This window comes from Macrotis lagotis, chromosome 5 (genome assembly GCF_037893015.1).
Source record: "Macrotis lagotis isolate mMagLag1 chromosome 5, bilby.v1.9.chrom.fasta, whole genome shotgun sequence".
NCBI lineage: Eukaryota > Metazoa > Chordata > Mammalia > Peramelemorphia > Peramelidae > Macrotis > Macrotis lagotis.
The window spans coordinates 12,827,630-12,844,126 of NC_133662.1; the positions used below are offsets into that span (position 1 = coordinate 12,827,630).

General features: G+C 34.0%; 1 protein-coding gene across 1 annotated transcript in view; it reads left to right on the forward strand.

Moving 5' to 3' along the window:
• LOC141523566 (dynein axonemal heavy chain 8) overlaps positions 1-16,497 on the forward strand; it is a 412,522-nt gene that overhangs the window by 217,081 nt on the left and 178,944 nt on the right. Inside the window, exons 49-59 of the mRNA XM_074236848.1 lie at positions 1,786-1,947; positions 2,597-2,843; positions 3,208-3,449; positions 3,545-3,685; positions 6,772-7,009; positions 7,533-7,675; positions 9,789-9,923; positions 10,360-10,482; positions 11,603-11,816; positions 12,273-12,382; positions 14,987-15,150. Of these exons, the coding sequence (XP_074092949.1) occupies positions 1,786-1,947; positions 2,597-2,843; positions 3,208-3,449; positions 3,545-3,685; positions 6,772-7,009; positions 7,533-7,675; positions 9,789-9,923; positions 10,360-10,482; positions 11,603-11,816; positions 12,273-12,382; positions 14,987-15,150 (1,919 nt within the window). The remainder of the gene's footprint in view (positions 1-1,785; positions 1,948-2,596; positions 2,844-3,207; positions 3,450-3,544; positions 3,686-6,771; positions 7,010-7,532; positions 7,676-9,788; positions 9,924-10,359; positions 10,483-11,602; positions 11,817-12,272; positions 12,383-14,986; positions 15,151-16,497) is intronic.

Here is a 16,497-nt window from a genome sequence, read left to right on the forward strand (position 1 = left end):
GGAAAAAGGAAGGAAACAAGAAAAGGAGGGAAGAGAGAGAGGAAAGAAAAAGAAGAAAGGAATGAAATATATAAAACTGGGGGAAGCACTTTGCAAATATTTCACTTTAAAAAAATTATTTCATTTTACAGGTAAGGAAACTGAGGCAGGGAGAGATTAATTGTCCAGAGTCAAATGGCTAGTGTCTGAACCTGGATTTGAACTCTGGTCTTCATTACTTCAGTCCCAATACTCCATCCACTGTTGAAAGGGGAATTACAGTTATCCTTTCCACTTCAGAGGGAATAGAGCAAAAGGGCTATTGTGATATAGAAAATCTACATAAAATTTTTTTGGCCCTCCATACCCTTCCCCAAAATTCCCATTTAATTTTTTTCTTTAGGTTTTTACAAGGCAAATGGGGTTAAGTGGCTTGCCCAAAGCCACACAGCTAGGTAATTATTAAGTCTGAGACCAAATTTGAACCCAGGTACTCCTGACTCCAAGGTCGGTGCTTTATCCACTACACCACCTAGCTGCCCCCCATTTAATTTCTTATGCTCACTTGTGTTATATCAAAACTGAGATGGGAAAAGTCACAATGTGGTGGGATAGCTGTAGTGTCAGCAGACCACTCCATTCTACCCCTTCCCAGGAAATGAGGTGAATTCTCAGATCAAGTAGTCTTAAGACTATTCAATAGGCTTGTTTGCTTTGCTTTGACTAAGGTCACATAATCACTCTCTCATTTTGGTTAGAGTTGATATTTTTTTCCAATTAAGGGCTTATATAAATGAGTCCTGGGTTCATTACAGCTGCAGTTGCCTTGCTTCCAAAAACACTAAGGAGATGACCAGTGAAATGCAGAAACCTAAGGCATGTCCTATGTAGCTTCCCCTTTATTATAAAGATGGTAATCAAGAGATCTTTATTAATTGATTTAAGTGAATGACTAGAAAGACTTTTAAGCTGACTTTTTAGCTTGGGAATCAGAAACCAAGCAAAATTCTAGCAGTTATCAGTGTAATTACTTGGCTATTTTCTGTCACTTGGAGAAAAATTGGAGGAAAAAAAACTGAAGGTGGAAAAATAGAGTACCTAAAGTGCTCCAGTAGAAGACAAATATAGTATAATGGTGGTCTTCAGCTCTGTCTAATTTTTTTGTGATCCCATTTGGGCTTTTCTCCATTGTTTAAAAGAAAAGGACTGTTTTGGCCCATTCTACCTTATTGGGAAAGACAAATACAGATCAAGGATTGAATTACTTTTGAAATTTACAATGATTGTGACAAAATACCCAATTTGATGTTATATGGAGATATTATAAGATGAGGACAGAGAAATAATGGAAATTTTAGTAAGTGAACAGAGAGTTGACGCTGGAAGAATAGTCTTTGCAGGAGGTGCCTGTATTTGGCACAATATCTCTAGCCAATACACTAAAAATGGTGGCACAAATAAAAAGGTATTTCTAGTCTGCCCACCTTTTGTAATCAGTTTATATATTTAAGATCCATTTAATTATTTAATTCAACATTGCTAGCATTTTCCAAAATCATAAAACTAGTCTAGTAATTTTGTTGCTGCTGCACATATATATGCATGTACAGGATGATCCAAAAGTTTTGCCTGCAGAAATTAGGTGTAGAATTAAATGCACTAAGACTTCTGGGACACTTGTATATATGGAAATCTTTTAGGAGAAGAGTTGTTTAGAAGGGAGGTGATAATATCCCTTATAAATTACTCAAAAATACTTGTTTAATGAATTAATGAATTAATTAATCTTAATTCATGGTTTTTCAGGTTGATGAAGACGAACCCCTTTTCCTCAGTTTAATCAATGACTTATTTCCAGGACTGCAACTAGATAGTAGTACCTATGCAGATCTGCAATATGCAGTAACTAATCAGGTTGAAGAAGAAGGATTAATTAACCACCCACCCTGGAATCTTAAACTTGTACAGGTAAAGAATTTTGAGTTTATAATGGGTATAGAAATTTGAGTTTATACTTAAAAGTGTGAAGATTCATGTTGCTTTTTTGATAAATCCCAGTTCTCAGTTTAGAAATACTAATATATCTAATTATCTGTTAATAAATGAGAGGTAAATAACACATTCTGAACTAAACAGAGACTCCCAACACTGATTCTCAATTGTCATACCTATTGTCCATTAATGGGGTGGGGGGAGAGATCCACAAATGATTTTTAAATTCAGCCTGATATTTTGTTAATGTCACTGCTAAAAAGCAAAGGAATAGTGGAATCCTCCATGTATAGATCATAGCTCCATGTATAGTGTCTTGGCTCAGTGATCCTGGGCAAGTCACTCTGAACCTCACTTTTTGTAACTATAAAATGAGAATCCTAAGACATATATTACTTACTTCACAAGGTTATATTGTTAAGACTAAAAATTCTATAGAAATGTGAGTTGTCATTATTAAACTTTTAATAGTGAAACTCCTGAAATGATGAACTCAGTTTAAAAATTAAACATGGTCCAACAACCCTAGTTATCATTTTTTACCTGAATTTATAAGCAGTCCTATTCTTGGTGATAAATAACTAATCAGATTTTTTTTCCTTCAATTTATTGTTTAATCTGATAGTTATATGAGACATCTCTAGTACGCCATGGATTGATGACCCTTGGACCCAGTGGTTCTGGAAAAACAACTGTTACAACAATTCTGATGAAGGCAATGACAGAGTGTGGACGTCCTCACAAAGAGATGCGCATGAATCCAAAAGCTATTACAGCTCCTCAAATGTTTGGCAAATTAGACACAGCAACAAATGACTGGACAGATGGAATTTTTTCTACTTTATGGAGAAAAACCTTGAAAGCTAAAAAGGGTATACTAACCCTGTTGTTGTTCAGTTGTTCAGTTATGTCTGACTCTATGTGTCTGACATATAGTCTATGGAGTTTTCTTGACAAAAATGCTAGGGTATCTCCATTTTGTAGTTGAGGAAATGAGACAAATAAGGGTTAAGTGACTTGCACTTGGTCACACAGCTAGTAAATTCCTAAAGCTGAATTTGAGCTCAGATCTCACTAGCCCTAAGCAGTTCTATCCACTGCATCACCTAGCTTCCCCATACTAGCCTTCACATCATTATTTATATCCTTATATTCAGTTTTCTATGAATTCATTAACAATATAGACCAAGTATTCAATGAATACTTCACTGAAATATTTTTCTATTTTATTTATAGGAGAAAATATCTTCCTGATTTTAGATGGACCTGTTGATGCTATTTGGATTGAAAACTTAAATTCTGTGTTGGATGACAATAAAACTCTCACATTAGCTAATGGGGATCGAATTCCAATGGCTCCTAGTTGTAAACTGTTATTTGAAGTACACAACATTGAGAATGCTTCTCCTGCTACTGTTTCTAGGATGGGTATGGTCTATATAAGTAGTTCTGCTCTTTCTTGGAGACCAATATTACAGGTGTGGATCATATATATATATAAAAGTGTTCTTGGGCTTTGGAGTGGGGAGAGATGACTTTCTCAATAAACAGATATTTAATTTCTCTGTTATAGGCATGGCTAAAAAAGCGCAATCCACAGGAAGCTACTACATTACTTGAAATGTATGACAAAATATTTGAAGATGCATATACATATATGAGCTTAAATCTTACTCCAAAAATGCAACTCTTAGAGTGTAACTATATTACACAGGTAGGTCATATAAGAGTACTTAGGTTATTTAGATTGGGAGATCAGTTTTCATAACTTGTTACTTAGAATCTTTAGAAAATTGAGCCCATCAAAATTAATTGAGAGTAGAAACATTTTAATATGATTTTGTCTAGAAGGACCAAAGACCAGACTGTAAGAGACTCCATACTGTTATTGTCATCAACGGCAGCATTGTATAATGAAGAAAAAATACACACTATTATGGAAAATTTAGTGAATTTGAAATCAAAGAACCTAAGTTCAAATCTCAGCTCTGTTATTTGCTCTCTGTGCTGAGAATTTGAGGAAGACAATTCTTCTAAGGCTTCAGTGTTCTCATCTATAAAAGAATCTTGGTAGATGATCTCTAAGGTTTCTTATATCTCTAAGTCTTGTAGTCATTTGAACTTTATTTGCCATATCCCATTTTCAGCTCCCACTTGAAATGGAAAGCAATCAACCAACAATTATTCATTGATATTTATTTCTGTACCAAGAACTAAGCTAATTGCTGAGAATATAAAAACAGTGATTGAAATAACCTCTATTTTTTTTAGATTTTTGCAAGGCAAATGGGGTTAAGTGGCTTGCCCAAGGCCACACAGCTAGGTAATTATTAAGTGTCTGAGATCAGATTTGAACCCAGGTACTCCTGACTCCAGAGCCGGTGCTTTATCTACTGCACCACCTAGCTGCCCCTTCAAGAAACAATTCTAAGTCCATATAAATAAAAACATAAGTAATAGACATAAAGAGAATAAATACAAATTAAAGGAAATTTGAGGTATTCTCCCCTACCCCCAGTCAAATTTAATTGTCTGAAAAAGGGATCCAAGGTAGGAATGAAAAATCAACCTTTATTTTGAGATAGTAGCAAAATGTAGCTTATGACTGTTGAGAATTCCTTGGCAAGGAAGACTTGGATAACAAAATTTGGAGTTTGTTCATCCAATGTATATAAAAATAAAAAAGTAATTCTAAACAAGCAAGGTGGTGCAGTGGATAGAGCACTGGTCCTGAAATCAAAATGATCCAGATTCAAACTTGAAACTTACTAGCTAGGTAACCCTGAGCAAGTTACTTGACTGTCATGTACCCAGGACCATCTCCATTTCTGATTTATATTTCTCCATTGGACCTAGATGGCTTCAGAGGAGAAAGTAAGGCTGGTGACTTAGCTCAGCATCCCTTCACTCAAATCCGATTCACTTGCTTATCATGGCATCACCTCTCTGATGTCATTATCTCCTTTAAGAGCAAAGCACAAATAACAGCAGCAACTTTAAACCACTATCAGGAACTTAATGGTGTTATTCTAGTAGTTTTCAAAGTCAGGGTCCCAAGATAGAGGGCCCATGGTCAAGACTCCCCTCTGATGCTTATCACCTGGACAATCTTGGGCAGATTACATGATCTCCCATGTAGGGAGATTTCCTCATCCAGAAAATGAAAGTGGCTGCTAAATGGCTTTCAACAGCCTTTCTAGCTCTAAATCTATGGACCTATAACTTTTTCAGTTCAACAAATCTTGATGAACTTGATATGTTTAATACACTGCACAAGACAGTGGAGGGGAGTCAAAAATAATATGATCTTTGATCTCAAGGAATTGGATTTTAGATGGGGAAGAAATGACATTCACATACAAAAAAAATACATAAATTAGAATGTAGCCAGTGCATAAGAGGATTATCGAATGTTATGAAATCCATTGCTGTCTTAGAACTGAGAGATTATAGTTCATTGACAAGGTGGCATTTGATTTGGATCTTGAAAGGTGAGTAAGATATCAAAAGAATGAGATAGCAGAAGAACATTTCAGATATAGGGAAAGACATAAGAAATAGAGACAGACAAGAGATAGGTTCAATTTGATTGCATTGGAAGAAAAAGAATTAATGTGAGTCAGAGCTTGAATGTTAGGTTGAAGTCATTAAGGAGAAATTTAAACCTTATCAAGTAGGCAGATTTGAGGCACTAGAAGTTCTTGAGTAGTGAAGTGACATAAATCTGTGCTTTAGGAAAATTGATTTAGAATTTGGAGAGCTAAAGGGACTAGAGGCACAGAGGTCTGTTACAAGACTTTTGCAGTAACTAGGAGAACTTGAATAGGAGCATGGCTGCAGTGGGAAGGAAGGGGAAGGAGAGGGTGTAAGAGGTAGAGTTGGCAGAACTTGGTGCCTTATTGGCTAGATGTCTGAAATGATGTTTAAAAAATAGAAATCATAGGAAGAACAATCTAAACTTGTTACTATCCATTTAATTCTCAAACTCTGGGAAATGGACTTCCTGCCTATTTTGCTGAAATGTCTCTCTCAAAGGTTGTTAATGGCATCTTTAACTTCATGATTCAATGGAAAGATCATATGTCATAACAGGTCCTAGGTTTAAATTTTGGCTTTTGTCACTTAAAGCTGTATCACCTTGGGCAAGTCACTCAATCTCCCTGGGCATAAGCATAAATTTCTCATCTGTGACTTGAAGAGGGGTTAGAGTATCTGATAACTATGCCTCTTCTATCTTTGAATCTATAATCCCATGATAGTCTTTTCCTCAGTTCTTATTCTCAAGTTTTCTGAAGCTCTTGGTACTATGAAATTCACCTTTCTACTAGATAACTTCTCCCATTTCTCTTCTGACTAATATAACATAGCTGACAGCTCATAGCTAAGCATGTAAAGAGACAGTTTTCAGGTATTTTTTATTTAAAAAACTCAGAATTTATGCATTTATATTATTGTAATGGTATTGTATACCATATTATATATCTGATAATATAAAATACATAAAATATGTACTTGTAGAACTTTAGTTTTTGATATTTTTTCTTTCTATAAAAAGAATGAAAATAAAGCTAAAACAGAAGAAATTCAGAGAAACATGAAAAAAGACAATCATTTCTTGAATGTTTGTTGAATGCTATAGATTTTACATTAGATTTTACTCCTTGTTTCATTTGTTAATAGTTAGTAAGCTTATAATTTTATTTTTCTTAAATTATAGTCCCCTTAAGATTCTGCTACTCCAATATCTACCTGTAGTAAACATATCTAATTTCTCCCTTCTTTAATCCCTTTCATTTCCAGTCCCTTAATCTTCTGGAAGGTTTGCTTACTTCCAAAGAAGAAGGTGGTGTTACTTATGATGAACATATCCGGAAATTATTTGTGTTTGGCCTTATGTGGAGTTTGGGTGCCCTTCTAGAGTTGGATAACAGAGAAAAGCTTGAAATGTTTTTGAGAAATCATCCAAGTAAAATAGAATTGCCATTTGTTTCTGAAGAAAGTAATGAAACAATTTATGAGTATTTTGTCACTGATTATGGTAAGATACTGTAACAATCACTTCTTAAGTGATTTTACATAAAATTCTTCAGGAATTAAAAAAACCCCCAAATATCACATGCTCTTAATTTATCTTTGTGATTTATTATTAATAGTTGTGAATATTTCCCATTTATCAGACTGCAGTATAAACATTACTCTTCAGCTCTTGAGATATTTATTCTCTTAAGTTAGAGTTTCATATGAAGAGTTTTTCACAAATTTTTAAAATTATTTTTACTTAATTTACTTAATTAATTTAATTAATTTAAGCAACAGACCCCTAGTCAGGGCTTCTATGTGCAGAGTACAGCATCTAAAAGATGCTGGTTGAGGTACAAAGATGATTAAGACATGACCTTTAAGAGAGTTTAAAATCTATTTGGAACATTGTGATTACATGATACATTTGATTTTTCTCACAGTTATACATAGTTTGACAAGTGTTTTGATTTGCTACTTTTGTTCCAATTAACCTGCCATAATTATGGTTTTACAGCCGAAATTATCTAAATTTTTTATAGGTGACTGGGAGCACTGGACCAAAAAGGTTGAACCATATATTTATCCAACTGACCACGTTCCAGAATACTCATCAATTTTGGTTCCAAACGTTGATAATGTTAGAAGCAATTTTTTGATAGATACAATAGCAAAACAAAACAAAGTAAGTCTATATGCATTTTTGTAGTTACCTGCAAACTCATAGGTACCTCTTCCCCCTCTAAAGAGTCGAGAAAACTCAGATAGTAACTTATGCACAGTTCCAAACACAGGCACTCACAGAAAACATCTACCTATATAAATGAGTTCACACAAACACAGATATAGATCCTCCACATTTACAACCACTGGTATGTATGCCTAGACACATTCTTACTGGGCTAACCAATTAATTACCTGTTAAGTGTTTACTTGTTCCAGGTTGATGTGAGTTCTTAGAATTAAAAACTGGAAAAATGAAACAATGCCTCTTAAAATCTTAACAGCCAAGAGACATTTACTAAGCTCTTAATAAATGTTAGGAACTATGCATATTACAAGGAGCTGAAGACATCAGTTTCTAGATTAGTATAAATATAAAGTGAATTAATACAAATATCTACCATGTCCTTTAGGAGGAAAGGCACAATCAGTTCTGCCTTTTCAACCAAGATAGTGCATTCTGAGCTGTGGCTTAATGGAAGAGAGGTTCCTTATTAGGCAGAAGGAACAGAGGAATGAATCTAGGAATGTGTCCAATCAGTGAGTGCAAAGACACAGAGGAAAGAGTTGTGTGGGAAGAACAGAGTGAAAAACTTGGGTTTGCAGGCTGGAAAGACAGGTTGGGCCAAGTATACAAGGCTTTAAAAACTAAACAAAAGATTTTGTATTTATCCTGGAGTCAATAAACCTGGAGCTGATTGTGTAGGGCAGTCATTGGTCAGATCTGTGTTTAAGGAAAATTATTTGGGTATCAGTGAGTAGGATGGATTAGAGAGGGGAGAAACAAGTGGGATGCTGTTTGGTGGCTAGCTACACAGGCAGTCAGTGAACATGAAGGTCTCACTCTGTGACAGGCACTCTGCTAAGTGCTGGGGATACAAAGAAAGGACAATGGTTCCTCCCCTCAAGGAGCTCCCTTCCAATGGGAGAGACAACTTGTATGTACACGGTATCTAGATGGATGACATCTGAGAGGAAAAGGAATTGGTAATAGAGTCAGTGCTAGAGAGCTGTGGAGGAAGCTTCAGCCACATGGGGGACCCTAGTTTTTACCTGGGTGGGAAGCAAGAAAGTGTGACATTGCTGCCCATAAGCCAATGTGTATCAATTGGCACACCTCCCTTATCTTTTGTATATATTATGTTCCAGGTAAACTTAACCTTTCCACCACTAAATCTTGATCCCAAAAGCTCATCTTGAAGGCAATAAAGAATATATTTGTTAAATGATTTATGAACTTTAAAGCATATATATAAATATCATTTATTATTATTATGAAATATCTCAGTAAAAGGAGTTGGTAAGAATCTGGGCAATCTTATAGCTAAACAGAATAAATTCTCATTTTCATATTGAAAATTTCAGTCATATTTATTATTTAGAAAGAAAATATTAGTTCTTTTCCGGTGACAAAGAATTGGAAATTGAGGGGATATTTAGCCATTTGGGAAATGGCTAAACAAATTGTGATTTGAGATTATGATGGAATACTATTTTGTTATGAGCAAGATATTCTTGGGAAAACCTGCAAGGCTTAAGTTAACTGATGAAAAGTGAAATATACTGCATACAAAGTAATAGCAATATTGTCAGCTGTGAATGACTTCATTATTTTCTCAGTAATACTATGTTCCAAGACAACTCTGAAAGTCTTATGATGGAAAATACTATCTACCCCAGAGAAAGAATTGATGGTGTCTTAGTACAAATTGAAAATACTATTTTTACTCTGTTTTTCTTGATTTTTTGGTCTATATTTTCTTTTACAAGGTGACTATTATGGAAGTTTTGCATGACTCAAATGTATGGTCTATGTTGAATTGTTTGCATGAGGGAGGTGTAGGGAGGAAGAAAGGGAGAGAATTTAGAACTTAAGGTTTTAAAAAGAAATGTTAAAATTGTTACTACATGTAAATGGGGAAAAATAAGATACTCAATCAATTTTTAAAAATATATTGATATTGGAAGGTGATTGAAAGGGGTAATATGTTAGTAGAGAGATTAGTGAAGCCACCCAAGGATTCTAATAATTGAAAATTTTCAAATATTCTTCATCTCTTGCTCTGTGATTACAGGCAGTTTTGCTCATAGGAGAACAGGGAACAGCAAAAACTGTCATGATTAAAGCCTATATGAAAAGGTATAATGCTGAGTTGCATTTATCTAAAGCTTTAAACTTTTCATCAGCCACAGAACCAATGATGTTTCAGGTAAAACCCATATTATTGGTATCAAATATTCATAGTTTGGTATGTTTATAAATATTTGAAATGTTTTAATAAAGTAAATGCATTAATAAAGTAGATATGAGACTTTATATTTTTTATCTCCTATAGGTGTACTTCATGATTCCCCCAAAATAATAAGCATAAATTTTTAAGTCCTAAGGTACAGGGAAACCCCTCCCAGTTTAATCTCAGTACTGAGATTATGACAAATGACAAATGAATGACAAATATTCTAAAAGTTAAAGCATTTTTCTTGTAATTACTAAATCTGTGTGTGTGTATTCTGCATAAACGAATTTCACTAAGCTAAAGTAATATATGAGCAATGATACTAATCTTATTAATGATACTACCATACTAATCAATGATACTAATCTTTTCAGCATCCTGAAAACAAACCATTTACTTTTTTTTCTAGAGAACAATTGAAAGCTATGTGGATAAGCGAATAGGAAGCACATATGGACCACCAGGAGGAAGAAAAATGACTGTATTTATTGATGATATTAATATGCCAATAATTAATGAATGGGGAGACCAGGTATACCTGAAATATTAAATTGTACTCAAATTAGAAATTAGAAATACTTAAAACTTAGAAGGTAATTATTATTATATATGTAATATATATAATATAATTAATAATTAGAATTTATAAGGTAATTATAATTACCCTACAATAACCTGCTTCCTGTCATTATCTTTCCAGAGCTGTACCTTTCTTTCTAGTTCTTAACACTGCTTATTTATTCTCTCTAGTGTCTTTTTATCTCAGAAGTCCCGAATTATTTATGTCAATTTGAGCCAAAATATACCCACTGAATGTTTGTATTTTTTTCTCTTGAGTGTGAACTCTTTGCTGAATGTCTGTTTTTATATACCAATTCAATGAACTTTGGAATTAATCTGTTACCTTTCACTAGGACTATTGTAATAGGCTCTCACCTGACCTCCCTGTTTCTAGTTTTTCCCCCTCTACAGACCTGCATAGAAATGTCAAAATGCTCCTTCTAAAAGTCTGATCACCACCTCAGCCAGACATTTAAAGTCATGTCAAATCTATACTCATTCCATGCTATTCCCCTGTTGCATGTTTCAACCAAATTGTACTTGTATCCATTTGCCAAATTTGGCCCTACATCCACACATCTCCACAACCTGTCCCACATGCTTGAAATGTACTCCTTTGTCTTCTACCTCCCAGCATGATTGTTTTCCTTTAAGATTTAAGGGCCATTGGGGCAGCTAGGTGGCCCAGTGGATAAAGCACTGGTCTTGGAGTCAGGAGTACCTGGGTTCAAATCCAGTCTCAGATACTTACTAATCACCTAGCTATGTGGCCTTGGGCAAGCCACTTAACCCCATTTGCCTTGCAAAAAAAAAAAACCTAAAAAAAAAAAAGATTGAAGGGCCATCTTATCTGTTACAAACTTCCCAAATCTCCTTGGTTAGGTGTTCCTGCTCAATTTTCCCTACATTAGACTTGTCTACTTTGAGTTCCTCTGGTAGATTCCTCATTGCCTGGAAGTCATTGTTTATTTTTTGCTTTTGAATCCTTAAACTATTTTGGGTAGGAGGCACCTAATGGAATATAATTTAACCATGGAATATAATTAACATCATCTTGAGTGAATTTTAAATGTTTTTCTATATGTTTTCAGGTAACTAATGAAATTGTAAGACAGATGATGGAAATGCAAGGAATGTATAGTTTGGATAAACCTGGAGATTTCACTACAATTCTTGATGTGCAGATAATAGCAGCAATGATACATCCAGGAGGGGGTCGAAATGATATTCCACAACGTTTGAAAAGGCAGTTTACTGTGTTTAATTGCACATTGCCATCAAATGCATCAATAGACAAAATATTTGGTATGTTTTCTTTCTCTTTCAAATTGTTCATATAACATATGACCAAGAGCTATTTTCACTAGCTCATGAGACTCCAGGAATATCCTGGCCCCATTGATTAGCAATGATAATAGTTTAGTTAGCCAGACTTAATTAGTTTATAGAAAGCAGTATTTACTATGGTGATATAGTTGGTTTTGGAGAATCTAGGTGGCATAGCAGGTAGATTACTGGGCCTGAGGTGAAAAGACTCAACAAAGCCCCTGATAATTTTAAATGAAGGGCACTTCAGCAAGGGATTAAAAAAGCAACAAACTTTATCCTGTTTATATCCTGTTGAGCCTGTTTTACCTACTTGTTCATAGCTATAGTGCTATGAACTGCTAGAATAGATATGTACAATGATTTATTTTTTATAGTAAAGATATGCTGCATAACATTATTAATATTTTTATCCTCAATTTCTTCTCTTTTCAGGAGTAATTGGAAGTGGTTACTTTGATACTTGTAGACATTTCAAGCCTGAAATAAGTGAAATGATAATAAAATTAGTTTCAGCTGGCAGAATACTATGGCAATGGACTAAGGTACAAATAAAATAGATCAAAAATATCACCTAACCATTTTCCTAATTTTCCTCCCATAGTGTATAACTGTTTTGATTTCAAACCTAGGGATAAGATTTATGACTGATTGATTCCATATCTACATGTGAAATTCTTTAATATGTATGATCAAACACGAAACACTAATGACAGAGTGGACAAACAAAATATCTGTGGTTAAAGAAATAGAAATATTGTATATCTTTTCTAAAGTTAGGTGTATTGTACAAAGCCCCAGTTAGGTAAGCAATACATACCCAAGGAAGCTATTACTATGTGGCTTACAGAAACATTTCATAAAAAAGGCAAACAAGTACAGATTACATTAAAATTATGCAAAGGCAACTGGCTTTATGATGCCTAGAATTATATATCTTTTTTTTTAGGTTTTTGCAAGGCAGATGGGGTTTAAGTGGCTTGCCCATGGCCACACAGCTAGGTGATTATTAAGTGTCTGAGACCGGATTTGAACCCAGGTACTCCTGACTCCAGGAATGGTGCTTCATCCACTGTGCCACCTAGCAACCCCAAATTATATATCTTTCAACACAGCTTTTTCAAATCTAAATATAACAAAAATATAAATTGTCCATCCTTAAATACTCCTATTAATACTTTGGATACAATCATAATAGTTATTTCATGTTTGCAAGACTTAATGCTAAAATTCTATATTTCATGGTGATTGAATCCCCAATCCCCCATTTTTGCAAAGACATGGGTCTGATTTCTTTCAAAAAGAATTTAATTTTCAGAAATCAACATACCATTAATTACTACCTTCATTCCCAAAGATTTTTTTTACCAAAGATGTTTTCCTAAATAAGATATTTTCAGGCAAGATTATGTCAAACCCATTTTTCAACCGATTACGTTTTTGTTCCTGTACTTCATTCTGTACTTCATGAAATGTTAACTTTAAAGACTTCAAATTGGTTACACACCAAAAGTATTTCTTCAGAAGATATTTAAGATAATATAAATTCATAGCTTTATTTCCCCTGAAATCAAAATAAAACCTTATTCCAACAATTTATAATATTAAAAGCTAAATTTAATAACATTTATATTACCTCATTTTACAAAAAATTAAAATGATCTCATATTCTTCTCAGAACTAAAGGTAACAAGTCAGTTTTTCAACTCTTCTGAACTTCAGCTCACACATTAAACTCATATGGTAGTTCAGATATTTGTGTTTTCTATCAAAGGTACAGTTAACATGAATTAAAGTAGTCCATTGCTATTGTAGTCATATATCTTAATCTACATAAATATGTAACTCTGACTATCCAGAAGGACAAGGTACATAAATTGCTGAAATGTTCAGGGTTCTTGCTAGCTATTGGACCAATAGGCCAGAGCAAGCTACAGGAAAAAAACAAAAGATAAGATACCTGTAATATTTTTTGCTTAAGAGTATAACATACCCTATTTGTGGGTGATTGATATGTGCGTGTCATAGTTCCACAGATGACATATTTATAATCTCTCCTCTTGAGAAGAGATATGGAGAGAGTAAGAAAAGGTAAAATTTTTAGGAAAAGAAAAAGGATATTTAAATTTTACAAAGGCCTGCGTAGCTATTCACACCAGACCAGAAGAAACAGTCTATCAGTTGTCAATTAAAATTTGTTAAACTTCTTCTACTTAGTGTTTTAATAAATGAGATAAAGAAAAAAGAATGAATTCTATAAACTACTCACAGTTCTATGAATTTCATGTAAAAGAAGGGAGGTACTGAAGTAAATAATTGATCCATTCAATATAATATAGCACAAAGAAAGAAATAACAGCAAATATAACAGTCAGTTATACTCTTCTTAAAAATCCACTTTCAACACATAGTATAGAAAGACATATGCTTCTGAAATTGTCTTTTTTAGGGTACAAGAAATACATAGCTATAGCTATGTGTATAGCTATGTGTTTATAGATAACTCATAGTCTTAATATTGCATTAATTTACTTTGGGATTGGGGTGGCTAGGTGCTGCAGTAGATAGAGCACCGGCCCTGGAGTCAGGAGTACCTGAGTTCAAATCTGGCCTCAGACACTTAATAATCACCTAGCTGTGTGGCCTTGGGCAAGCCACTTAACTCCATTGCCTTGCAAAAAAAAACAAAAAAAAAAGGGAAAAAATCACTTTGGGATTTATTTTAGAAGCTTTTGTTAGGAATTCTTTTGTAAGTTTTTTTTAAATTTTATAAAGGGTAAAACTATTCTGAACATATTATCTAAGTATGACTATTTTAACAGAAAAGGCAAGTTACTTGCCTTTGGTCACAGGTTAAATAGCAGAGCGGGGATTTAAAACCAGGTCATCTGATCACATGGCACTTTAAAGTTTGAAAAGTTTTTACAAATAGCTCATTTTATATTCACAATAATCCTGAGAGGTAGGTGCTATTATTATCTCCATTTTACAGATGAGGAAATATAAGGCAGATGGAAGTTAATTATCTTAGCCTGGGTCATACCCCTAGAGTTGTATATAAGAGAGGATCATTCTTTTCTGGAAGTTTGCATTTTTTTTTTTACCATATTTAAAGTTAGTTTTGAACACTGGGTATATTTTTGCTTTAGGTAAAAATGCTGCCAACTCCATCAAAATTTCATTACATCTTCAATCTTCGAGATCTCTCCAGAATTTGGCAAGGAATGTTAACAATAAAAGCAGAAGAATGTGATTCACTTACAATTCTCCTGTCACTTTTTAAACATGAATGTTTCAGAGTAATCGCAGATAGGTACAGTAATAATTTCTTAAGAATCATATAGGATCTTTTTATATTAATATAACATTATTGATGTATCTGTCCAAGTAAGGAAATAAGGAAATAGTTTTACTTGTAAGTAGTAAATAACAACATTGATATCATCCTCCACCCACAAATCTATTAGAAAAAAATATAGTACTGGCTGACTTGGTTTTGATTTCTATAATACTTCTTTTTTCTATGTAGTCGCCAAAGGGAAACCCAGTACATAGATTTCCTCAAAATATTTGATAAAATCTCCTGTGTGAAATAATGGTTTTACTGCTGTGTATGCTCTATCATCCACACTTAGAATGCTATGACAGTTTTTAATTCCATGTAATTGCTAAAAAAATATTTGAGGGTTGTATATATTTTCCTTTGCAAAGGTCCATATAATGTCAGTCTTTGGGCTTTTCATCAGTCTATCAAAACACAAGCTTGACTATAGAGATTGGCATGGTACCCCCAATATTTAACCAACATATGTAGATGTAGGGGAAAAATAAAAAGATCAAGATTAATAAGGCAATATTTTGAAAAACTAGTTACCTCAGTTTGAACTGGTAACTAGGTTAAACTTTCAGGGGAATGCCTTAGATCAATACTAATTGAATAAAAATATTCCTTGTGGAGAATGTACCTTATTAGCATTTGAAGTGTTTGATGTGATATGCTTGAAGAATTATGTCCAGTTAATGGGAACATGCTATTTTGATCTTTGATCCTCTCACACTTCAGCCAGGGAGCTAACGTGAGGTTTTTGAATGCTGCACCAGTATAGTATAAGCTATAGGTCTTATCAAATGGGGGAGACTTGAAGATTGCAACTGGCAGATCTATACATCCGCCAACTGTAAACTTCAGTTTGGATAAGGGCATCCATGAGTTGGCCATAAAGCTGATGAATTTTTTCAGTCCCAGTAATCCTTAGAGACCATAGGTTCATCCTTACAATCTCATCTTGAGAGTTTGAAAGGGATTCAAATTCTTTCATTTTATTGTTGAAAAAATGTGGGCTAGGGGCAGTTAGGTGGTGCAGTGGATAAAGCACAGGCCCTGGAGTCAGGAGTCTCAGACACTTAATAATTACCTAGCTGTGTGACTTTGGGCAAGCCACTTAACCCCATTTGCCTTGCAAAAAAAAAACCCTAAAAAAAAAAATGTGGCCCAGAAAAGGCAAGCTATTTGCCTTTGGTCACAGCTGAATAGCAGATTTGGGATTTGAAACTGGGTCATCTGATTCCAAATCTATTATCTTTTCCACTGTACCATATACATTTATAATTTTCATCAGTGGAGAAAGAACCTTTCCAAATTAAAAAAAAAACAACAAGC